The following is a 27,792-nucleotide window of genomic DNA, read 5'->3' on the forward strand; positions in this document are numbered from 1 at the left end:
AAAAATATTCTTTCAGGTACTTAGAGATTGCTTAATTGCAAGAAGGTAAATAAACTGAATGAATGAAGATTCACAATATATCCCCCAAAAGTGCCCTTATTCAGCACTGGTTATTGGCGCACAAGGGTTGATATGTTCGTCCCCAAATCTCTTGCTTGCCCATCATTTTCATTGATGCCTAAATTCTTACCTGTGTCAAGTAACGTCGGGACACACTGGGTGCAAATGGCTTTTATATGAATGGTCAAGTAGTTTGAAGGTTGCTTTCCAGGTCCTGCTAGATCCCCTCCCAGTCCACTTTTAAATTTATTGTGAAGCAGTTTAAAACGTTGTTTGGACGTCTGTGCCCCTTTTCGAGATACTTGCTGTCTTATGCCAGTGAGCACCTCTAAGCTCAGGAGGTACTCTCAATTTCTCCTTTATTTTAATTGGTCTACAGTAGAACATCTCTGGGATTTGTTACTGGGTGTATGGCTGGTGGTGTAATCTGTGGCATGCACACTAATCAGACTTGGATAAACCCATTTGTTCTTTCATCATTTTGAAGACTAATACATTCCTTCCTTTCATTTGTTTTCCTGCATCTAAAAGAACTGTCCACATGCTTGGTCACCTTAGATCAACATAACAAAATAGGATGAACTACCACAGGGGTAAGGGCTGTAAACTACTAGCCAGATATGGGTCAATATGTGGAGGCTAACCAGTGCTTAATTTGTGTTTGTTGTTTCCGGTGCTGAGCACCGGCAATTATTTGTGAGGGCCGTGGCTTATTCTTCTGCCTCAAGCATTTGCTGCGAGCAAAAGACACGTATGGGAAAGACGGAAGAAGGAAAAACTAAAAAGCGTCATAAAGGAAGAAAGTAAAAAGTTGCAGGATGAGCTGGAGGGGCAGGGGTGGCCGTAAATGGATTGGAGAGACCCGAGGTGGCTTCAGGATTACACTGCCTCAGTATTCAGTGCTGGCAGATTTAATTATAGCAGCCTCGTGTTTTAAGAGAAGGGCTTTGAGCACCGGCACCTCTTTATTTACAAATTAAGCACTGAGGCTAACGCTAGAAAAGATGCCGAGAGCAGCTAACTAGTGACTTCTTCAATCACAAGTAGTAATGCATAAGGAAATTGGTAGGACCCATAAGATGGAAAACACACCTTATCCCAAGCAACAGAATGTCATTTGTAGAGGTATTTTGTGTATATGCGGACATTACACTTGCCAGGGGCTTTCTCCTAGAACATTTGCTTTTCCTTAAACTTATAATGCTGCACTTGGATTAGTGGCTGAAAAACAAAAAACACTGAGGCAGCAAAATGAGGCATCAGCATAGTAAAAATAATAGTCTATTGACTGCCTAATTTCCATAACGCTTTCTCCCAGACCTCATGCACAGGCCTCACGCTATCAGTTGACTTCTATTCTCATGTGTCAATAGGACAAGAGGAAGCAGCGCATAAAGTGGGCCACTCTGCCACATTAAGACCCAGCAGCTGCTCAAAGAAAGACAGCATCAGGTTAAGGGCAGGCAGCCGACAGGACACAGCAGTACACTTTCCAGGAAGCACTCACCAGACAATGTTAAGTGGCTTATAAGTGGTTAATTCTCAATCCAGCTCTGGTGGCATGGGCATAGGAAAAAACCAAAGGACAATCTACAACACACAAGTGCCCGGGCTATCAACGAAGAGCACTGGAAACAGCTGCAGACGCATCATTTCCGCACATATATTTCACCTAACTGCATTCAGTTCGATCCAAGGAAGGTTTCTGAGATGTCCTGAAACGTTATAAATGCAGTCGGAAAAAAGGTATTAACGGAGTTGGCTGAAAAAAGATAATGCCACCACTGTGTGAAGTTCAAGCTTAATTTTTAAAAACTCAACATTGAGCAGTTTGATTCTCCAACAATTTGAGCCCTCTTGAAGCATACACAAAACCCCAGTGGCATGATTAAATCACCCAAAAATGAAGCAAACTACAGACCAATAACATGCATGAACAACAGAGGATGGCACAGTCTTTTGTTATTGTTGCCTTACCACTTCTTGCACAAGACTGATTAATTCCATAAGCCGCCGCCGAAGTTTTGCCACCTCTTCATTAACTTTTGTTACATGTTGTTCATAAATTTCAGCTAAAGGCTTAAAGGTATGTCCGCCATGCTAGAACAAAGGGAAAAAACACTTAACATGACACTAAATTAGCAAGGTGGGTTTTTAGAATTATCCTTTAATTAAGCTTTTAACATATTTAAACTTTACATCCAAAATGTCAGAAATATATCAGTCATTGAAATGAAAATGTCACTTACCCAGTGTACATCTGTTCGTGGCATCAGTCGCAGTAGATTCGCATGTTCTGCAATAGCTCGCCATCTGGTGTTGGGCCGGAGTGTTACAAGTTGTTTTTCTTCGAAGAAGTCTTTCGAGTCACGGGACCGAGTGACTCCTCCTTTTGTCTCCATTGCGCATGGGCGTCGACTCCATCCTCGATTGTTTTTCCCCGCAGAGGGTGAGGTAGGAGTTGAATTGTAGTAATAGTGCCCATGCAATGGAGTGACTAAGTATGCACTTATTTAAGGTTGAGATGATACATATATAAATAATTGAAGGTAACTTCCAAACTGCTACAGGCTCCCGGGGAGGCGGGTGGGCACATGCGAATCTACTGCGACTGATGCCACGAACAGATGTACACTGGGTAAGTGACATTTTCAGTTCGATGGCATCTGTCGCTGTAGATACGCATGTTCTGCAATAGACTAGTAAGCAGTTATTTCCCCAAAAGCGGTGGATCAGCCTGTAGGAGTGGAAGTAGTCTGAAATAATGTCCTTAATACAGCTTGACCTACTGTGGCTTGTTGTGCGGATAACACGTCTACACAGTAGTGCTTGGTGAATGTGTGAGGCGTAGACCATGTGGCTGCCTTACATATTTCTTGCATTGGGATGTTTCCTAGAAAGGCCATGGTAGCACCTTTCTTTCTGGTTGAGTGTGCCCTTGGTGTAATGGGCAGCTGTCGTTTAGCTTTAAGGTAGCAGATTTGGATGCATTTAACTATCCATCTGGCTATACCTTGTTTTGAATTGGGTTTCCTGCATGAGGTTTTTGAAATGCAATAAAGAGTTGTTTAGTCTTTCTGATGTTCTTTGTTCTGTCAATGTAATACATTAATGCTCTTTTGACATCTAATGTATGTAGTGCCCTTTCAGCTACGGTATCTGGCTGTGGAAAGAACACCGGAAGTTCCACTGTTTGATTTAGATGGAACGGTGAAATAACCTTTGGCAAAAATTTAGGATTGGTCCTTAGGACGACTTTATTTTTGTGTAGTTGTATAAAAGGTTCCTGTATAGTAAACGCCTGAATCTCGCTTACTCTTCTCAGGGAAGTAATGGCGATGAGAAATGCCACCTTCCAGGTTAGGAACTGTATGTCGCAGGAGTGCATGGGTTCAAAAGGTGGACCCATAAGTCTAGTTAGGACAACATTTAGGTTCCATGAAGGAACAGGTAGTGTTCTTGGTGGTATAATTCTCCTAAGGCCCTCCATGAATGCTTTAATGACTGGTATTTTATATAGGGAAGTTGAATAGGTAGTCTGCAGGTATGCAGATATTGCTGCAAGGTGAATCTTAATGGAAGAGAAAGCTAGGTTAGATTTTTGTAAGTGAAGCAAGTAACCCACTACATGTTCTGGAGTTGTGTGTAATGGTTGTATTTGATTAATATGGCAGTAGCAAACAAACCTCTTCCATTTACTTGCATAGCAGTGCCTGGTGGATGGCCTTCTTGCTTGTTTTATGACTTCCATACATTCTTGGGTAAGTTGTAAGTGCCCGAATTCTAGGATTTCAGGAGCCAGATTGCTAGATTCAGCGATGCTGGATCTGGGTGTCTGATCCTTTGGTTGTGCTGTGTCAACAGATCTGGCCTGTTGGGCAATTTGATGCAGGGTACCACTGATAGGTCTAGCAGCGTTCTGTACCAGGGTTGCCTTGCCCAAGTTGGTGCTATCAATATGAGTTTGAGTTTGCTTTGAGTGAGTTTGTTTACCAGGTAAGGAAGGAGAGGGAGAGGAGGAAAAGCGTAAGCAAATATCCCTGACCAGTTCATCCATAGGGCATTGCCTTGGGATTGTTTGTGTGGGTATCTGGATGCGAAGTTTTGGCATTTTGCGTTCTCCCTTGTCGCAAACAAGTCTATCTGAGGTGTTCCCCAGAGTTTGAAATAAGTGTTCAGTATTTGGGGGTGAATTTCCCATTCGTGGACCTGTTGGTGATCTCGAGAGAGATTGTCTGCGAGTTGATTTTGTATCCCTGGTATAAACTGTGCAATTAGGCGAATTTGGTTGTGAATTGCCTAATGCCAAATTTTTTGTGCTAACATGCTTAACTGCGTGGAGTGCGTCCCTCCCTGCTTGTTTAGATAATACATTGTTGTCATGTTGTCTGTTTTGACGAGAATGTATTTGTGAACTATTATTGGTTGGAAAGCTTTTAGTGCTTGAAAAACTGCAAGAAGTTCTAGGTGATTGATATGCAGTTTTGTTTGATGTACGTTCCATTGTCCTTGTATGCTGTGTTGATCGAGGTGTGCTCCCCACCCTGTCATGGAAGCATCTGTTGTTATTACGTATTGTGGCACTGGGTCTTGGAAAGGCCGCCCCTTGTTTAAATTTATGTTGTTCCACCACAGAAGCGAGAGGTAAGTTTGGCGGTCTATTAACACCAGATCTAGAAGGTGACCCTGTGCTTGAGACCACTGTGATGCTAGGCATTGTTGTAAGGGCCTCATGTGCAGTCTTGCGTTTGGGACAATGGCTATGCATGATGACATCATGCCTAGGAGTTGTAATACCATCTTTGCTTGTATCTTTTGTGTTGGATACATGCGTTGTATGATGGTGTTGAAATTTTGAATTCTTTGTGGACTTGGAGTGGCTACTCCTTTTGATGTGTCTATTATGGCTCCCAGGTATTGTTGTACATTGCGTGGCCGAATTTTGGATTTTGTGAAATTGACGGTGAACCCTAGTTTGAAGAGGGTTTGTATGATATGATTTGTGTGATTTGAGCACTCTATTAACGAATGGCCCTTGATTAGCCAGTCGTCTAGATATGGGAACACATGTATTTGCTGCCTTCTGATGTGTGCAGCGACTACCGCTAGACATTTGGTAAAGACTCTTGGTGCGGTTGTTAATCCGAAAGGCAGTACCTTGAATTGGTAATGTATTCCTTTGAATACAAACCTTAGGTATTTCCTGTGCGATGGGTGAATTGGTATATGGAAATAAGCATCCTTGAGGTCTAAAGTTGCCATGTAGTCGTGCAGCTTTAGCAATGGCAATACTTCTTGTAGTGTGACCATGTGGAAGTGGTCTGATTTGATGAAAGTGTTGACTACTCTGAGGTCTAGGATTGGTCTCAGTGTTTTGTCCTTCTTTGGTATCAGAAAGTACAGTGAGTAAACTCCTGTGTTTATTTGTGTGTTTGGCACTAATTCGATTGCATTCTTTTGCAATAGTGCCTGCACTTCTATCTCTAGGAGATTGGAATGGTGTGTTGTTAAATTTTGTGCTTTTGGTGGTATGTTTGGAGGGAACTGTAGAAATTCTATGCAGTAACCATGTTGGATAATTGCTAGAACCCAAGTGTCTGTAGTGATTTTCTCCCATGCTCTGTAATAATGACCTATTCGTCCCCCCACTGGTGTTGTGTGGAGGGGGTGAGTGACATGTGAGTCACTGTTTAGTAGTAGGGGTTTTGGGGCTTTGGAATCTTCCTCTATTTCTAGGGAATTGCCCTCCTCTATATTGTCCCCGAAAACCTCCTCTATACTGTCCTTGGTAACTGGACGGTGTGGCTTGTGAGGTGCTGGCTTGTGTGCTTTGACCTCGAAACCCCCCTCGAAAGGGCGTTTTACGGAATGAGCTGTAATTCCCTCTGCTCTGCGGGGAGTAGAGTGCGCCCATGGCTTTGGCAGTGTCCGTATCTTTTTTGAGTTTCTCAATCGCTGTGTCCACTTCTGGACCGAACAGTTCTTTTTCATTAAAAGGCATATTGAGAACTGCTTGTTGAATCTCTGGTTTAAATCCAGACGTTCGGAGCCATGCATGCCTTCTGATAGTTACAGATGTATTAATTGTCCGTGCAGCTGTATCTGCAGCGTCCATGGAGGAGCGGATCTGGTTGTTGGAGATGGCTTGTCCCTCCTCAACCACTTGTTTTGCCCTATTTTGGAAGTCTTTGGGCAGATGTTCAATGAGATGTTGCATCTCGTCCCAGTGGGCTCTGTCATAGCGCGCAAGTAGTGCCTGGGAGTTCGCGATGCGCCACTGGTTTGCAGCTTGTGCTGCGACTCTTTTACCAGCTGCATCAAACTTGCGGCTTTCTTTATCTGGGGGTGGTGCATCTCCAGATGTGTGAGAGTTGGCCCTTTTCCTAGCTGCTCCTACAACAACAGAGTCTGGTGGCAGCTGTGTTGTGATGAAAGCCGGGTCTGTAGGAGGCGGCTTATACTTTTTTTCCACCCTTGGTGTGATTGCCCTACTTTTGACCGGGTCCTTAAATATGTCTTTTGCGTGCCGGAGCATACCAGGGAGCATAGGCAGGCTTTGGTAGGAGCTGTGGGTGGAGGAGAGTGTGTTGAACAAGAAATCATCCTCGACCTGTTCTGAGTGGAGGCTTACGTTGTGAAATTGTGCTGCTCTAGCCACCACCTGAGAGTACGCGGTGCTGTCTTCTGGTGGAGATGGTTTTGTAGGGTATGCCTCTGGGCTGTTATCTGACACTGGGGCGTCGTATAGGTCCCATGCGTCCTGGTCTTGGTCACCCTGGCTCATGGTGGTGTGAGCTGGGGAGTGTGATGGCGTTTGTGCTGGTGAAACGTTAATCACGGGCGGAGGAGAGGGTGGTGGTGTAACTCTTTTCACCACTTTTTGTTGTGGTGCTTGTTCCGTCTGGAACTCCAACCTTCTCTTTCTCCTAATGGGGGGAAGGGTGCTTATTTTTCCTGTCCCCTGCTGAATGAAGATACGCTTTTGCGTATGGTCCGCATCAGTTGCTTGTAGCTCTTCCTCAAACCTATGCTTCTGCATTTGGGAGGTTAGCGAGTGCTCTTCTGTATAAGAGCCTGAAGCTGGGTCGCTTGCAGTTTGTTTCGGCGTCGAAACTTTGTCTGCGTGTTTTTTCGGCTCCGAGGTGACTTTTTTCCTTTTCGGGGCCGAAACCTCTCGGCGTCGATCTGTTTCGGTGCCGCTGTCTCGGCGTCGAGCCGTGTCCACACCGGCATCTCGGTGTCGAGGCTTGTCTCCAGCACTTTCTCGGTCCCGAGAAGGCTGCGTGCCGGTGTCTCGACCGGAGTCGGACGATCTCGGCACTGTTTGGGCCTTTTTCGGTGCCGACGGTCGGTCACCGATTTTATGGGTTGAGCCATGGCCTGGTGGCAGTGGCGTCCCCTGGGCCTTGTAAATGTTTCTTTGTGTGGTTTTCGACGTCTTACTCACGGTTTGTGTATCGTCGAATCCTTCGGAGTCTGAGTCTTGGATCGAGAAGGTACCTTCCTCTTCCTGTTCCTCGAACTCCCGTCGGGCTGTCGGTGCGGACGCCATTTGAAGTCTTCTGGCTCGACGGTCTCGGAGTGTTTTTCGGGACCGGAACGCACGACAGGCCTCGCAGGTGTGTTCGCTGTGCTCAGGTGACAGGCACAGGTTGCAGACCAAGTGTTGGTCTGTGTAGGGGTATTTATTGTGGCATTTGGGGCAGAAACGGAACGGGGTCCGTTCCATCGGCGTTCTTCAGCACGCGGTCGGGCCGACCAGGCCCCGACGGAGGATCGAAAAATTACCCCGAAGGGCACCGGAGCTCTTCGATCTTCGATGCGGTGTTGAATGTAAGTATGCCGATCCCGAACGCAACAATACCGACGAAAATCTTCCGAAATTAACTATTTTTTCTGTTCCGAAACTCGGAGCGACAGGAACACGTCCGAACCCGATGGCGGAAAAAAAACAATCGAGGATGGAGTCGACGCCCATGCGCAATGGAGACAAAAGGAGGAGTCACTCGGTCCCGTGACTCGAAAGACTTCTTCGAAGAAAAACAACTTGTAACACTCCGGCCCAACACCAGATGGCGAGCTATTGCAGAACATGCGTATCTACAGCGACAGATGCCATCGAACATACTATTTTCATTATGCAGTTTCGTACAAATAGCTCGCTTTGGTAACTCTCATACCAGTAGTCACTAGTATTTCTCTTTCTGGGCTCCTCAAATGGCTAGGCTGACAGGCTGCAGTGCTGAACAAAAATTGCTTTATTTTAGAAAGCTCATAACAGGTGTGGTCCAGCAACTGGGTTTCAAATTGCTCATCCCAATGTTGGAAGATTGGCAATGGCTACTTAGTAAATAGACAGGAAGTTGAGGGAGCAAAGTGAATAAAACGAGCAGTGCAAGAGCAACTATGAAAGGCGTGTAGTTAATGCCATGTCTACCCAAGTTCATTTAGGCACATGGAAACATAACTCATCCTCCACTGAACAACACAACTTAAAAGATTATGAAGTGATTCTTTCTGATAAGGTGCTTCAATGCTATTTGTTCCCAATCATTCTCTGCACACAGACAGCATTTGTTTTATTTGCCAGTAACAGCAGTAACCTATAAGACATATTCTCACAGGAAGTTTAAGAGCGGCAGGCATGTAGGTACTGGTGGTGATTTTTATGTTAAAAAGAGGGTGCCAGAGAACGAAGGAGAATAAAGGAGCAGACAGAGAATCACTACCTGAGGAGGAAGAGAGATGGAAAGAGTAACAGACTAACATCTCCCTTTCAGACTGTCACTTTATATAGATTATTCATTTTTTCTACAGTCACAGTTGACCAAGTACACTCTAAAAGTTATGTTATTTCTTCGGCAACTCCTTTAAACCTGTGCCCTCTTAAGTGTTCTAAATCACTCTCCTCCTTGCTGGCACCTCGTGACGTCACATGTCAAGCCATTATTTGAATCTAGTAACAAGCAATCAGCACTTCTTTGTTAAAGAAACCTGAATCTCATCCGGAGATCTCCTCCAGCAATCATCCCATATCTTTATCACTATTTGTGGATAAAAACTCTGGAAGTTTTTTTGTAATTCACACAATTTATTGAGGCTCATATTATTCAGGACTGTACTCAGTCTGGAAGGCATGTCTTGTACAGCCCTGAAACCATCCTGGTTTCAGTAGGAGACCATATTTGTAAGATCCTAGTTAATAATGGTACCACTGCTATAATCTCAACTGAATTGCCACGGAGTTCAACAAAATATCCCATCCTGTACAGATTCAGTAGTTAGAGATGCCCTTGATTAAATGAACTCTTTTCTTTCATTATGTGTCCAGGTGGTATATCTGTAATACTTTAAATCAGAATTCAAAAAGCTAAGTAACTCAGGGATCAGGTTGGACTCCTACTTTGTTTAATATTCATGTTGCTCTGCTGACTAATAATACCTTCTGAGATTCACTTTTTCCTATGCAGATGGTATGCATCTAACAGTCTACCTAGACTGCTTTTAAAATGATGATCATCACAGTCTTGGCGAACGCCTGCTTTCAGTCTAAGTCTAGAGGACCATGAATTACCTGTGTCTTAAGGCAGATAAAACAGAGCTATTTGGTAACACCTCTTGTTGGTCCATTTGTTGGTGGCCAGAGGAAAGAGTACTCCTGCCAATCCGTGCAGAATCTGTAAAAAAAACTTTGGGATACATTTTTACAACTATCTTCTATTCAAAAAATCATTTTGGCAAACTTTTATCAAGCTGACTTCTTGTGTTGCGTACCCTGTGAAAAAAGCTACCCATTCTGCTAGTATCTAACATAAATTCTGTGGTCCAAGCTCTTGTAATCTTGGGACCAGGTTATTTAAAGTCACTTCAGGACTCCTGCTGTAGATTTTCTCTTCAAAGCATGCACAAACATCAGGTGATCCAAAGAACCAACACTGGTTTCCAATGAAAAGCTACTGGCATTGTAAGACTCTTGTTACTTGCTTTAGAACAATCTACCTTCTCTTGGCTCGACCCATTATATGAAAGGTATTCTTAAAGCCTTAAGTTCCAACCTTAAGAGGTCTCAACCTGCTTGTTGTTCCTCATTTTTCCAAGTCTTGCTATAGGGGACATGAACTGTTGGTCTGCACAGCAAAGGCTTGGAATTCACAACCCTCTGAGCTCAGTACTATTCCAAGTCTTGTCAGTTTTCAGTAACGTCGATAAATGTATCGGTTCCAAAAAAACGTTCTAGATTTTGTTCTTACTTTCTCTGGGAATTATCTCTCAGTGTCAGATGTCCTATCGGTAGACGTTCGCTCTATTTAAATACAATTATAAAGTTTGTGTGGCGCTACAACGTTTAAGGAGGAGGGTAGAGAATGGGAAGAGCTGCAAAAAGAATGGTGATTGACTGGAGGCAAGCAAAAACCAAAGAGGCAGGAAAGACAGCAGTATCACAGGTGCAAGACAGGGAGGAGTAAGTGGGGTCAGGGGCTGTGTGGAATTTCTCTTGATAAGGTCACATGGGGAAAGAGTAAGGCAAAGACCAGTCGAAGAACCACTCACTGCTCCAACGCAGCTTTTCTACAAGAACAGCCAATAAAGCCATTGATGGATGAATAGCCACAAGGCCCAAAGATTGAGGAGCTATTTTGCAGAAGCTAGACAGCACATTTTTAGTATAAGCTTAAACAGAACCTGTAGGGAAATGCCACTGTTGGCATGGTCACACCCCACACCCCCACACTTTTTGCCTAGTGTTGATGCCAGTTTTGCTATTACCTAGGTTTCCCAAAATTCACCACAAAATGTATAATTTCTTTGTTGTCCTATCCAATGTCCCAAATTTTAATGTCTATCCAATGTCCCAAATTTGATGTCCATCAATCCAAATTAGTATCCTTATTTGGTTTGGTTCAAAGTTGCCAATTGATATCCCATCCAGCCGCTTCTTCTCTTCTCCCTTTGTCTTTAATCCATTTGTCTTTGTCTTTAGTCCCTTTATCTTTATCTTTGATCCCTTTGTCTTTGTCTTTAGTCCCTTTGTCCTTTATCTTTAATCCCTTTGTCTTTGGTCCCTTTGTCAACACGGGTTTCATCCAGGGAGTACCCCCAGGATTTCATCAGGACTTCCTACAGTGGCAAATGTATATTGTTTTATATAGTGAAATATTATATAATTGAAATATAACACCAATTTTTATATTTTAGTATTTTATAGTAACATAACGTGCTTGGTGGTGAGAGTCTATTTGTGCACCATAACACTAATTGTGACAAATTAATAATTTTTATATCACCTCAAATTTCCCATTCCAATGTGTATAAATAATGATTGAATTCCCTTAGTGTGAGTACACCCTTAAACATAATATGTCAGGGAAATGCACATCCCGTACTTATTACACCTTATATTTGTGGAGTATTATTATAAAATTATTCTTAAATATTGTTAATATGTATCATAAATTAGTTCCAAACTTCACTCCTCTAATTCCAATATGAATATATATGACACTCACCTAATGTAACTATATAGTCCATATACCTTCAATTAATGTAATTCCGTAGCGTGAAACGCTATAAAATCGTATTAAAAATACAATTTTTTTGAAATTTTAAATCCCAATATAAACATCTCGTTCGTTACAACTACTAAATGTCTCCATATTGTTTATGTAAATTCTTACCGATTAATTATATTTTTAGTGATGCGAGTACGCTAAAACGCCGACCGCACGTGTCTAATCGCTAACGTGTTTTATATTCTTTGTCCAAGTTATATGGCAGATGTAACTACGAAAGATTGGCTTACTAAACAAAATTTGGTTTTTTTTAAATGTGGGTCATGCACAGTATGTAAGTGGGCATGGCAACCCAAGAAAGATGTAGAGGATTTGAAAGGTGAGAAAATACTTATAAAATCACATATAGATTGCAATACAAAATATGTTATCTATATGCTTATATGTGTTTGCAATAAGATATACATAGGGAGTACGATTCGATCATTGAAAGTTAGGATTTCAGAACATCTGAGGGCAATTAATCAAGAGGATGAACGCTATCCTATAGCATCCCATATGAAAATTTGTAGTGCACAGGGTACTCATAAAATGTTTAAATTTTTAGGTTTTGATCACTGTGAACTAAATCCACGGGGAGGTAATAGAGAGTTGGAGTTGCGTAGGAGAGAATCAAAATGGATCATGAGAATGGGAGCAGTGGAACATGGTCTGAATACGGACCATGAAATGGAATATTTTCTAGGGGATAAATAATCTGGCGGAAACCCGAGTGGAAAACCCATCTTGTAAATTACTTAACATAAGTATTATATACAAATAGCTAATTCCACAATATTAGAATTTGGTGAGAAATAGGAATATAGACCACTAGGACGTTGTGAAGTTTGATCATAAACAAATAACCATTATTCTTATAAGTGCGTATTGTATCTAACACATTACAATGAAATATTTCATATTAAATTGGGCTTATGGTACAATATAAAAAAATGCTCAAATTATAGCTCTCCATAACATCATGGGAGGTCAAAATGAGTATATTCTATGACTTTGGATATAATAATAACTAATATTGAGGAAGGGGGCATAATTATTAATATGTCGATTAGAAATAAATTAAAACAAAATAATTTTTAATACTTGGAACATGACAGCTCCATCTACTATTGTTTTAGATATAAAAATAAACATACCGATGTATACATAAAAACGGAACTAGTCCATCGTTAGTATTTACTATTTTGAACTATAGTAATATATCGAGAAAATCAATAGTCCATCGTCAATTTCTAGTACTCTTGAATCGGAGCACTGTATTGCTTAGAGTCCGTCCTCTATTTTCGTTACGCTAAAGAGACGCATAAACAAGTGAGAATCATGGCGGCTTCGGCTTAAAACACGTTAGCGATTAGACACGTGCGGTCGGCGTTTTAGCGTACTCGCATCACTAAAAATATAATTAATCGGTAAGAATTTACATAAACAATATGGAGACATTTAATAGTTGTAACGAACGAGATGTTTATATTGGGATTTAAAATTTCAAAAAAATTGTATTTTTAATACGATTTTATAGGGTTTCACGCTACGGAATTACATTAATTGAAGGTATATGGACTATATAGTTACATTAGGTGAGTGTCATATATATTCATATTGGAATTAGAGGAGTGAAGTTTGGAACTAATTTATGATACATATTAACAATATTTAAGAATAATTTTATAATAATACTCCACAAATATAAGGTGTAATAAGTACGGGATGTGCATTTCCCTGACATATTATGTTTAAGGGTGTACTCACACTAAGGGAATTCAATCATTATTTATACACATTGGAATGGGAAATTTGAGGTGATATAAAAATTATTAATTTGTCACAATTAGTGTTAGGGTGCACAAATAGACTCTCACCACCAAGCACGTTATGTTACTATAAAATACTAAAATATAAAAATCGGTGTTATATTTCAATTATATAATATTTCACTATATAAAACAATATACATTTGCCACTGTAGGAAGTCCTGATGAAATCCTGGGGGTACTCCCTGGATGAAACACGTGTTGACAAAGGGACTAAAGACAAAGACAAAGGGATTAAAGATAAAGGACAAAGGGACTAAAGACAAAGACAAAGGGATCAAAGATAAAGATAAAGGGACTAAAGACAAAGACAAATGGATTAAAGACGAAGGGAGAAGAGTAGAAGCGGCTGGATGGGATATCAATTGGCAACTTTGAACCAAACCAAATAAGGATACTAATTTGGATTGATGGACATCAAATTTGGGACATTGGATAGACATTAAAATTTGGGACATTGGATAGGACAACAAAGAAATTATACAGTTTGTGGTGAATTTTGGGAAACCTAGGTAATAGGGTAGTATATAATGAAAATGTCACTTACCCAGTGTACATCTGTTCGTGGCATCAGTCGCAGTAGATTCGCATGTTTTGCAATAGCTCGCCATCTGGTGTTGGGCCGGAGTGTTACAAGTTGTTTTTCTTCGAAGAAGTCTTTCGAGTCACGGGACCGAGTGACTCCTCCTTTTGTCTCCATTGCGCATGGGCGTCGACTCCATCTTCGATTGTTTTTCCCCGCAGAGGGTGAGGTAGGAGTTGAATTGTAGTAATAGTGCCCATGCAATGGAGTGACTAAGTATGCACCTATTTAAGGTTGAGATGATACATATATAAATAATTGAAGGTAACTTCCAAACTGCTACAGGCTCCCGGGGAGGCGGGTGGGCACATGCGAATCTACTGCGACTGATGCCACGAACAGATGTACACTGGGTAAGTGACATTTTCAGTTCGATGGCATCTGTCGCTGTAGATACGCATGTTTTGCATAGACTAGTAAGCAGTTATCTCCCCAAAAGCGGTGGATCAGCCTGTAGGAGTGGAAGTAGTCTGAAATAATGTTCTTAATACGGCTTGACCTACTGTGGCTTGTTGTGCGGATAACACGTCTACACAGTAGTGCTTGGTGAATGTGTGAGGCGTAGACCATGTGGCTGCCTTACATATTTCTTGCATTGGGATGTTTCCTAGAAAGGCCATGGTAGCACCTTTCTTTCTGGTTGAGTGTGCCCTTGGTGTAATGGGCAGCTGTCGTTTAGCTTTAAGGTAGCAGATTTGGATGCATTTAACTATCCATCTGGCTATACCTTGTTTTGATATTGGGTTTCCTGCATGAGGTTTTTGAAATGCAATAAATAGTTGTTTAGTCTTTCTGATGTTTTTTGTTCTGTCAATGTAATACATCAATGCTCTTTTGACATCTAATGTATGTAGTGCCCTTTCAGCTACGGTATCTGGCTGTGGAAAGAACACTGGAAGTTCCACTGTTTGATTTAGATGGAACGGTGAAATAACCTTTGGCAAAAATTTAGGATTGGTCCTTAGGACGACCTTATTCTTGTGTAGTTGTATAAAAGGTTCCTGTATTGTAAACGCCTGAATCTCGCTTACTCTTCTTAGGGAAGTAATGGCGATGAGAAATGCCACCTTCCAGGTTAGGAACTGTATGTCGCAGGAGTGCATGGGTTCAAAAGGTGGACCCATAAGTCTAGTTAGGACAACATTTAGGTTCCATGAAGGAACAGGTGGTGTTCTTGGTGGTATAATTCTCCTAAGGCCCTCCATGAATGCTTTAATGACTGGTATCTTATATAGGGAAGTTGAATAGGTAGTCTGCAGGTATGCAGATATTGCTGCAAGGTGTATTTTAATGGAAGAGAAAGCCAGGTTAGATTTTTGTAAGTGAAGCAAGTAACCCACTACATGTTCTGGAGTTGTGTGTAATGGTTGTATTTGATTAACATGGCAGTAGCAAACAAACCTCTTCCATTTACTTGCATAGCAGTGCCTGGTGGATGGCCTTCTGGCTTGTTTTATGACTTCCATACATTCTTGGGTAAGTTGTAAGTGCCCGAATTCTAGGATTTCAGGAGCCAGATTGCTAGATTCAGCGATGCTGGATCTGGGTGTCTGATCTTTTGGTTGTGCTGTGTCAACAGATCTGGCCTGTTGGGCAATTTGATGCAGGGTACTACTGATAGGTCTAGCAGCGTTGTGTACCAGGGTTGCCTTGCCCAAGTTGGTGCTATCAATATGAGTTTGAGTTTGCTTTGACTGAGTTTGTTTACCAGGTAAGGAAGGAGAGGGAGAGGAGGAAAAGCGTAAGCAAATATCCCTGACCAGTTCATCCATAGGGCATTGCCTTGGGATTGTTCGTGTGGGTATCTGGATGCGAAGTTTTGGCATTTTGCGTTCTCCCTTGTCGCAAACAAGTCTATCTGAGGTGTTCCCCAGAGTTTGAAATAAGTGTTCAGAATTTGGGGGTGAATTTCCCATTCGTGGACCTGTTGGTGATCGAGAGAGATTGTCTGCGAGTTGATTTTGGATCCCTGGTATAAATTGTGCTATTATGCGAATTTGGTTGTGAATTGCCCAACGCCAAATCTTTTGTGCTAGCAGGCTTAACTGCGTGGAGTGCGTCCCCCCCTGCTTGTTTAGATAATACATTGTTGTCATGTTGTCTGTTTTGACGAGAATGTATTTGTGAACTATTATTGGTTGGAAAGCTTTTAGTGCTTGAAAAACTGCTAGAAGTTCTAGGTGATTTATATGCAGTTTTGTTTGATGTACGTTCCATTGTCCTTGTATGCTGTGTTGATCGAGGTGTGCTCCCCACCCTGTCATGGAAGCATCTGTTGTTATTACGTATTGTGGCACTGGGTCTTGGAAAGGCCGCCCTTTGTTTAAATTTATGTTGTTCCACCATAGAAGCGAGAGGTAAGTTTGGCGGTCTATTAACACCAGATCTAGAAGGTGACCCTGTGCTTGTGACCATTGTGATGCTAGGCACTGTTGTAAGGGCCTCATGTGCAGTCTTGCGTTTGGGACAATGGCTATGCATGAAGACATCATGCCTAGGAGTTGTAGTACCATCTTTGCGTGTATCCTTTGTGTTGGATACATGCGTTGTATGATGGTGTTGAAATTTCGAATTCTTTGTGGACTTGGAGTGGCTACTCCTTTTGATGTGTCTATTATGGCTCCCAGGTATTGTTGTACCTTGCGCGGCAGAATTTTGGATTTTGTGAAATTGACGGTGAACCCTAGTTTGAAGAGGGTTTGTATGATATGATTTGTGTGATCTGAGCACTGTATTAACGAATGGGCCTTGATTAGCCAGTCGTCTAGATATGGGAACACATGTATTTGCTGCCTTCTTATGTGTGCAGCGACTACCGCTAGGCATTTGGTAAAGACTCTTGGTGCGGTTGTTAATCCGAAAGGCAGTACCTTGAATTGGTAATGTATTCCTTTGAATACAAACCTTAGGTATTTCCTGTGCGATGGGTGTATTGGTATATGGAAATAAGCATCCTTGAGGTCTAAAGTTGCCATGTAGTCGTGTAGTTTTAGCAATGGCAATACTTCTTGTAGTGTGACCATGTGAAAGTGGTCTGATTTGATGAAAGTGTTCACTACTCTGAGGTCTAGGATTGGTCTCAGCGTTTTGTCCTTCTTTGGTATCAGAAAGTACAGTGAGTAAACTCCTGTGTTTATTTGTGTGTTTGGCACTAATTCGATTGCATTCTTTTGCAATAGTGCCTGCACTTCTATCTCCAGGAGATTGGAATGGTGTGTTGTCAAATTTTGTGCTTTTGGTGGTATGTTTGGAGGGAATTGTAGAAATTCTATGCAATAACCATGTTGGATAATTGCTAGAACCCAAGTGTCTGTAGTGATTTCCTCCCATGCTTTGTAATAATGACTTATTCTTCCCCCCACTGGTGTTGTGTGGAGGGGGTGAGTGACATGTGAGTCACTGTTTAGTAGTAGGGGTTTTGGGGCTCTGAAATCTTCCTCTATTTCTAGGGAATTGCCCTCCTCTATATTGTCCCCGAAAACCTCCTCTATACTGTCCCTGGTAACTGGACGGTGTTGCTTGTGAGGTGCTGGCTTGTGTGCTCTGACCCCGAAACCCCCCTCGAAAGGGCGTTTTACGGAATGTGCTGTAATTCCCTCTGCTCTGCGGGGAGTAGAGTGCGCCCATGGCTTTGGCAGTGTCCGTATCTTTTTTGAGTTTCTCAATCGCTGTGTCCACTTCTGGACCGAACAGTTCTTTTTCATTAAAAGGCATATTGAGAACTGCTTGTTGAATCTCTGGTTTAAATCCAGACGTTCGGAGCCATGCATGCCTTCTGATAGTTACAGATGTATTAATTGTCCGTGCAGCTGTATCTGCAGCGTCCATGGAGGAGCGGATCTGGTTGTTGGAAATGGTCTGTCCCTCCTCAACCACTTGTTTTGCCCTATTTTGTAAGTCCTTGGGCAGATGTTCAATGAGATGTTGCATCTCGTCCCAGTGGGCTCTGTCATAGCGCGCAAGTAGTGCCTGGGAGTTCGCGATGCGCCACTGGTTTGCAGCTTGTGCTGCGACTCTTTTACCAGCTGCATCGAACTTGCGGCTTTCTTTATCTGGGGGTGGTGCATCTCCAGATGTGTGAGAGTTGGCCCTTTTCCTAGCTGCTCCTACAACGACAGAGTCTGGTGGCAGCTGTGTAGTGATGAAAACCGGGTCTGTAGGAGGCGCCTTATACTTTTTTTCCACCCTTGGTGTGATTGCCCTACTTTTGACCGGCTCCTTAAAGATTTCTTTCGCGTGCCGGAGCATACCAGGGAGCATAGGCAGGCTTTGGTATGAGCTGTGGATGGAGGAGAGTGTGTTGAATAAAAAATCATCCTCGACCTGTTCTGAGTGGAGGCTTACGTTGTGAAATTGTGCTGCTCTAGCCACCACTTGAGATTACGCGGTGCTGTCTTCTGGTGGAGATGGCTTCGTAGGGTATGCCTCCGGACTGTTATCTGACACTGGGGCGTCGTATAGGTCCCATGCGTCTTGATCTTGGTCACCCTGGCTTATGGTGGTGTGAGCTGGGGAGTGTGATGGAGTTCGTGCTGGTGAGACGTTAATCACGGGCGGAGGAGAGGGTGGTGGGGTAACTCTTCACCACTTTTGGTTGTGGTGTCTGTTCAGTCTGGAACTCCAACCTTCTCTTTCTCCTAATGGGGGGAAGGGTGCTTATTTTTCCTGTCCCCTGCTGTATGAAGATACGCTTTTGTGTATGGTCCACATCAGTTGCTTGTAGCTCTTCCTCAAACCTATGCTTTTGCATTTGGGAGGTTAGCGAGTGCTCTTCTGTATAAGAGCCTGAAGCTGGGTCGCTTGCAGTTTGTTTCGGCATCGAAACCCTGTCTGCGTGTTTTTTCGGCTCCGAGGTGACTTTTTTCTTTTTCGGGGCCGAAACCTCTTGGCGTCGATCTTCTTCGGTGCCGCTGTCTCGGCGTCGAGCCGTGTCCACACCGGCATCTCAGTGTCGAGGCTTGTCTCCAGCACTTTCTCGGTCCCGAGAAGGCTGCGTGCCGGTGTCTCGACCGGAGTCGGACGACCTCGGCACTGTTTGGGCCTTTTTCGGTGCCGACGGTCGGTCACCGAATTTATGGGTGGAGCCATGGCCGGATGGCAGTGGCGTCCCCTGGGCCTTGTAAATCTTTCTCTGTGTGGTTTTCGACGTCTTACTCACGGTTTGTGTATCGTCGAATCCTTCGGAGTCCGATTCTTGGATCGAGAAGGTACCTTCCTCTTCCTGCTCCTCGAACTCTCGGTGGGCTGCCGGCGCGGACGCCATCTGAAGTCTTCTGGCTCGACGGTCTCGGAGTGTCTTTCGGGACCGGAACGCACGACAGGCCTCACAGGTGTCTTCACTGTGCTCAGGTGACAGGCACAGGTTACAGACCAAGTGTTGGTCTGTATAGGGGTATTTATTGTGGCATTTGGGGCAGAAACGGAACGGGGTCCGTTCCATCGGCGTTCTTCAGCACGCGGTCGGGCCGACCAGGCCCCGACGGGGCATCGAAAAACTACCCCGAAGGGCACCGGAGCTCTTCGATCTTCGATGCGGTGTGGAATCCAAGTACGCCGATCCCGAACGCAACAATACCGACGAAAATCTTCCGAAATTAGCTAATTTTCCGTTCCGAAACTCGGAGCGACAGGAACACGTCCGAACCCAATGGCGGAAAAAAAACAATCGAAGATGGAGTCGACGCCCATGCGCAATGGAGACAAAAGGAGGAGTCACTCGGTCCCGTGACTCGAAAGACTTCTTCGAAGAAAAACAACTTGTAACACTCCGGCCCAACACCAGATGGCGAGCTATTGCAAAACATGCGTATCTACAGCGACAGATGCCATCGAACTTGATGTTTCAACTGTGCTATTCGATTTGTTTTCTGTATAATATGTGTATATAATATAATCTGATTACTGTATTAAGACTAGGTTTCTTTTTGTATTATTGTCACGTGTGCAATTGAATTTATTTCTATGTTTTGACAATAGGTGGTTGTCGTTTCAGGGTTTTCAGAGGGTGTCACCTTGGTCAGCTGCACCGTGAGTCTTAATGAGATTCAAATAGTATAGAAATAGAGTAGGGAGCGCTCATTACTCATCACTCACCCTCTTTTTGTATGTATATTGATGCCAGCTTTGATTGAAAGTGTGCTGGGTCCCTGCTAACCAGGCCCCAGCACCAGTGTTCTTTCCCTAAAGAATAAGTTACTTCCCTTCGGTAACGTTTTTTTCTGGTGGACACAGCAGCTACCTGTGGATTCCTCACCTTATGAATTCTCCCAAAGCACCAGCATTCAACGGAAATTTTCTTCCTAGCTCCCCACGTTGACGAGGACATCACAATTGCACGGCTCCACACGCTACTCCATCTGACGTCATCGTGGCAATAAGAAGTCCTTGCCGGCGTGCTGACGCCAGTTTCAGCATTGTTTACGTGCCTTCAAGGCGAACAGGTGAATACCGACCTCACAAGAACAATACATGCCAATCCAAATACAAATATAAACCAGAATATCTGTTTATATAGAAACACCAAAAACATATATGTACATTTACAGTATAATAAAAGAAGTCTTGGTATGACCAGACAAGGAACAGGGAGATGGGTGGGACTGTGAGGAATCCACAGGTAGCACCAGAAAAAGCGTTACCGAAGGTAAGTAACTTGTTCTTCTGATGGATACAACTACCTGTGGATTCCTCACCTTATGAACAGAATCCCAAAGCAATCCCGCGCTCGGAGGTGGGTGCCCAACTGGTCCTGCAAAATAGAATGTGTAAAATGGCCATCCCTCCTAACTTCCGAGTCTAAGCAATAATGCTTTGCAAAAGTGTGGAGGGAAGCCCAAGTTGCTGCCTTACTGGTACACCTCCAGCTAAAGCCGAAGTGGCAGACTTAGCCCTGGTGGAATGGGCCCTAATACCTTCTGGAGGAACCTTCTTTGCTAGCAAATAACAAATCCTTATGCAAAGAATGACCAACCTGGAAAGGTTTCTCTTGTGGTCGGCTTTGCCCTTCATCTTGCTGACATATCCAACGATGAGTTGATCATCAATTCTAAAGTCTCTTCTCCTCTCAATGTAGAAACTCAGAGCCCTTCTTGGATCCAAGCGATGCAGTCTTGCCTCCTCCTTTGAAGGATGGGAGGAGGGTAAAAGGACAAGAGTGTTTTAGATTGTCCCAGATGAAAGGGAGTGACTACTTCAGGAAGGAAAGCCGCCCTGGTTCTCAGCACCACCTTGTCAGCATGAAAGGCTGTAAAAGGAGGTTTCACACTAAGAGCCTGAAGCTCACGCACAGATCTAGCAGACGTGATAGCTGTGAGGAAAACTATTTTTAAAACTAAAAAGTCTCAACGGCAAGAATGCATGGGCTCAAACGGTGAACCCATTAAAAAAGTAAAATCTAAATTCAAATCCCACTGAGGCATTACAAACGGAGTGGGAGGAAACTTGTTAGTTAACCCTTCAAGGAACCTAAGAACTAAAGGGGACAAATAAGGAAGGCTGGTCAGCAAGGCAAAGAAAGGTCGACAGTGCTGACAAAAAGCTCTTACCTTTCGCTACTGCACTATCCCCACTGTGCCAGGGAAAGAGCAAAAAGCAAAATATCAGACAAATGGGCCTTCAAGGGATCAATTTGTCTCTCTCCACACCAAGCAGCAAATTTCACCCATCTGCCAGCATAGATCATCTTGGTGGAGTGTCGCCTGGCCGATAAGATCATCATCATCATCATCATCAAAGAAACTTTATTCGATTGATTTTAACAATCATAAAAGTCATTGTACATAAAAAACGATTTTCAAAGAGGAAAAAAGAAGAATGCAAATAGTAAAATGCATATAAATATCAATATGAATACAACCAGGTAAAAGAATAAAAGAAGTGGTAAAAGTTAATAAACAATTTGGTTAAAACAGGTAAGGTAATCTCAAATATAACGCTTAAAAGTCTCACTCAATTGCCTCAAAGTATGATCTGGCCTTAATCACTGAACACAGGAATAAGGCTAATCCGTTGCAAACCATAATAGACGGAAGGGATAAAAGATACAAAAAAGCTGGACAACATTGTTTAAAGTGCATTAATTTTAAAAGTGGTATCACAAACATTTTCCTAGAAGTTGAATAATATTTACAAAAGAGGAGTGTATGCATTGTATTTTGGTCAGAGACATTATCGCAAGGGCATTTTTCCAGTGGTAGAGACCAGTCATAAATCAGGGGAAAGCTAACGAGGCGATGAAAGGACTCTAGTCTCAAACGCGTAAGAACAAACCGATGTCTTGGGTTCAAACATTACATAAGTATGGTTCCATACCATTCGTTTGCTGTATCATATGGTTTCTCCTGACACTATGTTTATTTGCCTCCACATCCCATCTCAATTCAGCCAGGTGAGTGAGGCAAGTGTTTTTCAGATCTTTCCTGGAAATTGTTTTCAATTCATCTGGAGTAAAATACAGCTCGGGTGGCCTAATTTAATAAGAACATTCTTTATATAATTTAACCATGGGATTTTGTGCGAGTAAGTAAGTGCTAGGGCATCTGCTATGATAGCCCTATTCAGCCTCACAGGGTCAGAGGTCCATACTTTATGCCAAAGTAAAATTGGTTGAACACGGATGAGATCTGTAAGGTATGTTATTCCCATTTCTGAATGGCATACTAATGTTGACGTTGATTGCGGGAAGCTTAGGACTGTTTTCAGGAAAGCGTTTTCAGTCAACTGTAGGGTAGTGGAGTCCTGGTAGCCCCAAAGCTACTGAAACGCATTTCACATTGTAGAGAGTCATCACATCTTTAGGAATTCCTCTCCCCACCCTTTTAGAAAAGTTTTTTATCGCCATAACGGTTTTTGTGAATAACAGTTTTCTCGCTTTTATGACTTGCACCCATGTGCCTTTGTCATCGAACACAATGCCTAAATACGAGAATGTCCCTGTGTCGACTAGTTTTGCGCCTTTTAAATCAATATGACAATTCTTTGTGCGACTTCTGGAGTATGTCATAGAAAAGGTTTTAGTGTGATTAATTTTAAGACCCAAGGTATCCATGCAATTATCAAAGGTTGTTACTAGTCTTTGCAAAGCGACTGGGGTGCGGGCCATCAAAACAGCATCATCCGCATACAGGAGCGCCGGGATCTTCCGAGAGCCTACTTGCGGGAGATCACCACAGGCATCGGATAGAGTCCCCTCTAGGCTATTAATGTATAAAGCAAACAGTAGGGGAGCTAACACACAGCCTTGACGCACCCCTCGTTCAATGGGAAAAGGTGAGGTGCATTCCCCCGGACGCCCATAGCAAACCTTAGCGTTTGCTCCAGCGTACAATTCCCTAATAAAGTGGACTATGGTAGTGTCAACCCCCATGTCCAGCAAGATAGGCCACAATTTTGAATGCACCACACAGTCGAATGCGGAGGTTAGATCGACAAATGCAAGGTATAGGGCTCCGGGATTGGCCCTTGTATATTTGCCAAGTATGATCTCTAGGTTAAGAGCCTGTTCCGTTGTCCCTATACCAGCCCTAAACCCGTATTGTAGATCAGAGAGGATATGATTTTCCTCTGTCCAGTCTCGTAATCTATTTAAAATGATACGTCCCGCAATCTTTGCAAGTGTGTCGAGCAATGAAATAGGACGATAACATGCGGGATTATGGAGATCTCCCTTTTTATAGATTGGAATGATTATAGACTCAGCCCAGGTCGGGATGAAAGTAGTTGAACAGCAGGCGCGTAGGACCTGCGTCAATAGTGGACCCCAGAGAGGCACATTAGATTTGTAGATGTCAACTGGAACTCCATCTGGGCCTGGGGCTTTTCCGCTTTTACTTGCATTGATAGTGTCAATAACCTCATTTAGAGTAAATGGCGAAATGATGGCATGAGAGTCTAATTTAGGGAGATTTATTTCCAGTGCCAAATTTTCTGAGGAGTATATGGCAGAAAAGAAGGCAACTCACTCTTCTTCCGTGATGGCGATTTCAATTTTTGGTATTTCTTCATCACATAGGAGCGGGAGTTCATAATTTTCCAGAACTTGATATTATCATTCCGGAGGCTTGCATCGTGGAGGGATTGCCATGCCTCATTTTTTAAGTTCTGTTTTCTTTTCTTTATGGCATTTTTATACTCCTTCCTCTTTAAACTTAATTGGCGTTTGTCCGGGTTTTGTAGGTATAAATGCCATTTTAGATTCTTACGGGCGTGTGTGCATTCAGCGTTAAACCAGCCTTTATCCTCCTTCGATCTCGATTTGCTAAAACTTGCCTTAAGAAACTGTTTTATACCAGCCGTAATTACGGTAAAGGCCCCAATACAATCTTGTGGACTCATGTTATCTGTAAGGCAAGTATTAAATTCTTTAAAATAATTAGTCACTAGTCGTTTCATAAAACCTGTGGGTTCAATGTCTGACCACCGGATGGTATAACCGTTTCTTGCTCCCAGTTCAATATTTTCTACTATCTCTTCCATTTCCCTGTGTATGAGAGCATGTTGGGGAAATGCGAGGCCTACGGTTTGAGGGTTATGGTCGCTAAATATGATATCTTGAATGTCATAATCAAGTACATAAGGGAGAAGGTTATTGGAAAGTAAAATAAAATCAATTGTCGTGTTGGCATGTCTACCGTTAAAAGTGGGTTTCAATTGTGGTCTACCATGGGTCAGGCTATTGCACAGGATGAGGTCAAGGCTAAATAGAACTTCATTCAACAGATTGCCTGAATTATTGTGTGTGAAGTGTAATGAATCATCATCATCGCCATCAGGAGCATAAGGGCAGTAGCCCTTAGTCGATCGAGGGCACAGATATATGTTAAAGTCGCCTCCCCACACAATATAGGACTGTTTATTTGAAGAATCACATGCTCGATCTATATCATCCTGGAGGAGGTTAAGTACTGATCGGAGATCTTGAAGAGGTACATTATTATAAAAGTTGATGACCACCAATTGTGCAATATTTTTTAAGTCACATGTAACCACTTGATAAAACATATTAGATGTTAAAGCAATGTCCTTGATTATATCACACTTGTTGGATATAAAAGTACACAAACCGCCCTTTGCCCTGCCCCGTGCAGAGGGAACGGCAGGAGTATGTAATGTCCTATAGCCATTTATGTGAATCGGGTTCACAGACCAGGTCTCTTGAAGACACACCCAGGGAAAACGCTGGATATATTCTAACCAGACCTCATTCTCCACCTTAGATCGGAGGCCAGCCACATTCCAAAATAAAAATGAGAAGAGGTCTTTACGCATGGTTTTAACCTGGCCCGCAGGGGACTTATCAATTGCCTAAGTTTTCCCTGGTATGATATTGCTTTCTATACGTACGAGAGGAGACAGTGCACGGGTAGAGATTTTTTTTGGCAGGGCTCTTGGAAACAGTTCATCTTTGGCAGAATGTCTAAAGGAAGGTTCTGTGTCCAATCGTTCTTCTCCAGGGTCTACTGCTGAATTGTCAGCACCCAGATGGGCGAGGTCTGGCGTTTCTGTAGGGTGCTTGAGCCTGCAAGGTTCCTTATCAGATAATAGTCAATCTGTATCTTCCATGCTGAGCCCCCAGAATCTATTCGCAGTAGAAATCGTGTATTGCGACTCAGGCCTGGTTCTTTGGTCCTCAAGACGAAGGCCAGGCCCATCATGGCCTTTAGTACTCGTATAGAAAAAACCCAAGGGAAGCAGGGCCATGGTCGGTAATCTGATGTGGGCTTAGATTTCTTAAGATGTCTTCAACCAGCGTAGGGGTTTTGAATGAAAGAACTACGCAATCGCCCCTAAATATTTTATGGCTTCTACCCACCCATTTCACCCTTCTAACCATCTTAATGTCTTCAAAAAGTGTATTTGTCAGACCAGGTTTCAGACGGAATGCAATCCAATTCAGGGCCTTGTTCCTCAAAGCTGCCCATGATTCCCCCTGTGCTCCAGATAGAGTGGGAACATTAGCAAGAACTGCCACATAGGGGGTTGCCGCAGGCGGGAGGTCAAGTATATCTCTCCCTGTTAAAGGGGCGCCCTGGTAAACTTTAGGAATAGTTACGTGTTCCCCACTTTTTAGCGCCATTTTGTGGGATTGGGCATTACAAATTCTATCGGGTGAGACACAAGGGTCAACTTGTCTTTGGGTAATCTGAGGAGTGGGTGGTTGGGTCCGATGCATTTGAGAGGAGCTAGCCTTAAGATCAGTATCACGAAGCTGCTGTGTAATTGAGGCTAATGGGTTTATTAGTTGTGGATTCAGTGTTTTAAGCAAATAGTCCTTTTTTCCTTCCAGTTGGGTTAGGCGTTCCATTACTTGATCAAAGCGTGAGCTAACTATTTTTTCTAAAGCAGTCAGTGGCTCTGCAGCACTAGTTTTCCCTTTCGCTATATGATGTTTATTCTTATGATCAGGTTTTTCGTTTTGAGGGCGAGTTTGAGCATTTTGGATGAATGCGTTAGATTGGGCTTTCAAAGAGTCAGATCTAACATTAACAGGCGGCTCTTGTTCGGATGCTATGTCCTTCCTTGCTAGTTGGGGTTTCCTCTTGCGTTTTGGTGAAGGAGGCTTGTCATCACCATCTGAAATAAAATCAGTTGTGTCTTGAATACAGCCATTTATGTTTGCCGAGTACTCAGGAGTTATTGTTAGTGGGGGGCGGGGTAAGTAGTACTAATGGCCTATTCTGGGTGAGTATTTTTCCCTCGACATTGGTAATCTGTTTGTCGATTTCCCCCATAGCTCCTGAGATAAATTTAAAAATTGACGTATGGTATTTTTGAAGAGAGGTATCATTTACGCTAGATTGCTTCCTTTTTCCCATTATTACTAACTGCCTTAGGCACAGAGGTTCTATAGTGGTTGACTGCGAAGTAAGAGTTCACTTAGGCGGTAAGGTAACTATCGGTTGTTTATAGGGAAATGGAGGCACAGAGAGGTAGATGGATTTATCCCAGTATTTTGGAGATTTTTTTGTAGAAAGGCAGAGGTGCAGGCTACGAGAGTATGGTCGCGGGGAGTCAAGGAAGAGAAATGCAGTACCTGTTTGGAGACTTACGAACCAAGTTCTCAGAGGGGGGGCCCAGCCCGGGCACAGGACGGGCCCGCCCTTGGCCCGCGCGCGTCCCGCGAGCGCGAGGACTGATTTAAAGGGCTCCTGCCCTGGTTCGTGCTGCCGCCGCCGCCTCCTCCTCCACCAACAAATCAAGCGGCCGATAAGATAACATCCACCACTTCTGGAGGGAGAGAAAAATAACTCAGATTGCCCTGTCAATCTCCAGCCATGTAGGTGCAGGCTCTGGAGGTGGGGGTGTAGAACCTGCCCCTGCGACTGCGAGAAGAGGTCTACCCTGTAAGGGAGACGGAGCGGCAGGCACAGTGAGAGTTGGAGAAGGTCTGTGTACCACACCTTTCTTGGCCAATCTGGGGCTATTAAAATGATTTGAGCCCGATCTTGCTGAATCTTCCTCAGAACTCGAGGAATCAAAGGTATTTGGGGAAACGCGTAAAGCAACTGGTCGCACCAAGACATCTGAAACGCGTCCCCCAACGCCCCTTGCACCGGATACTGGAGGCTGCAGAATGACGGGCAGTGTGTGTTCTCCTGAGTGGCAAACACATCTATCTGTGGAAATCCCCACATCCAGAAGATGTGAGAACCAGGTCTGGATGGAGACGCCACCCATGATCGGCCGAGAAGAATAAGTTACTAACCTTCGGTAACACTTTTTATGGTGGATAGATTAACTACCTGTGGATTCCTCACCTAAAGAATTCTCC

The 27,792-nt window shown here is 43.3% G+C and overlaps 1 protein-coding gene across 4 annotated transcripts in view; it reads right to left on the reverse strand.

Moving 5' to 3' along the window:
• The window catches only part of TRIM37 (tripartite motif containing 37), a 943,514-nt gene that overhangs the window by 796,753 nt on the left and 118,969 nt on the right, over positions 1-27,792 (reverse strand). For all 4 annotated transcript variants that reach the window (XM_069226401.1, XM_069226400.1, XM_069226402.1 and 1 more), the window contains one exon: positions 2,038-2,160. In XM_069226401.1, coding sequence (XP_069082502.1) covers positions 2,038-2,160 — 123 coding nt within the window. The remainder of the gene's footprint in view (positions 1-2,037; positions 2,161-27,792) is intronic.

This window comes from Pleurodeles waltl, chromosome 3_1 (genome assembly GCF_031143425.1).
Source record: "Pleurodeles waltl isolate 20211129_DDA chromosome 3_1, aPleWal1.hap1.20221129, whole genome shotgun sequence".
NCBI classification, from domain to species: domain Eukaryota; kingdom Metazoa; phylum Chordata; class Amphibia; order Caudata; family Salamandridae; genus Pleurodeles; species Pleurodeles waltl.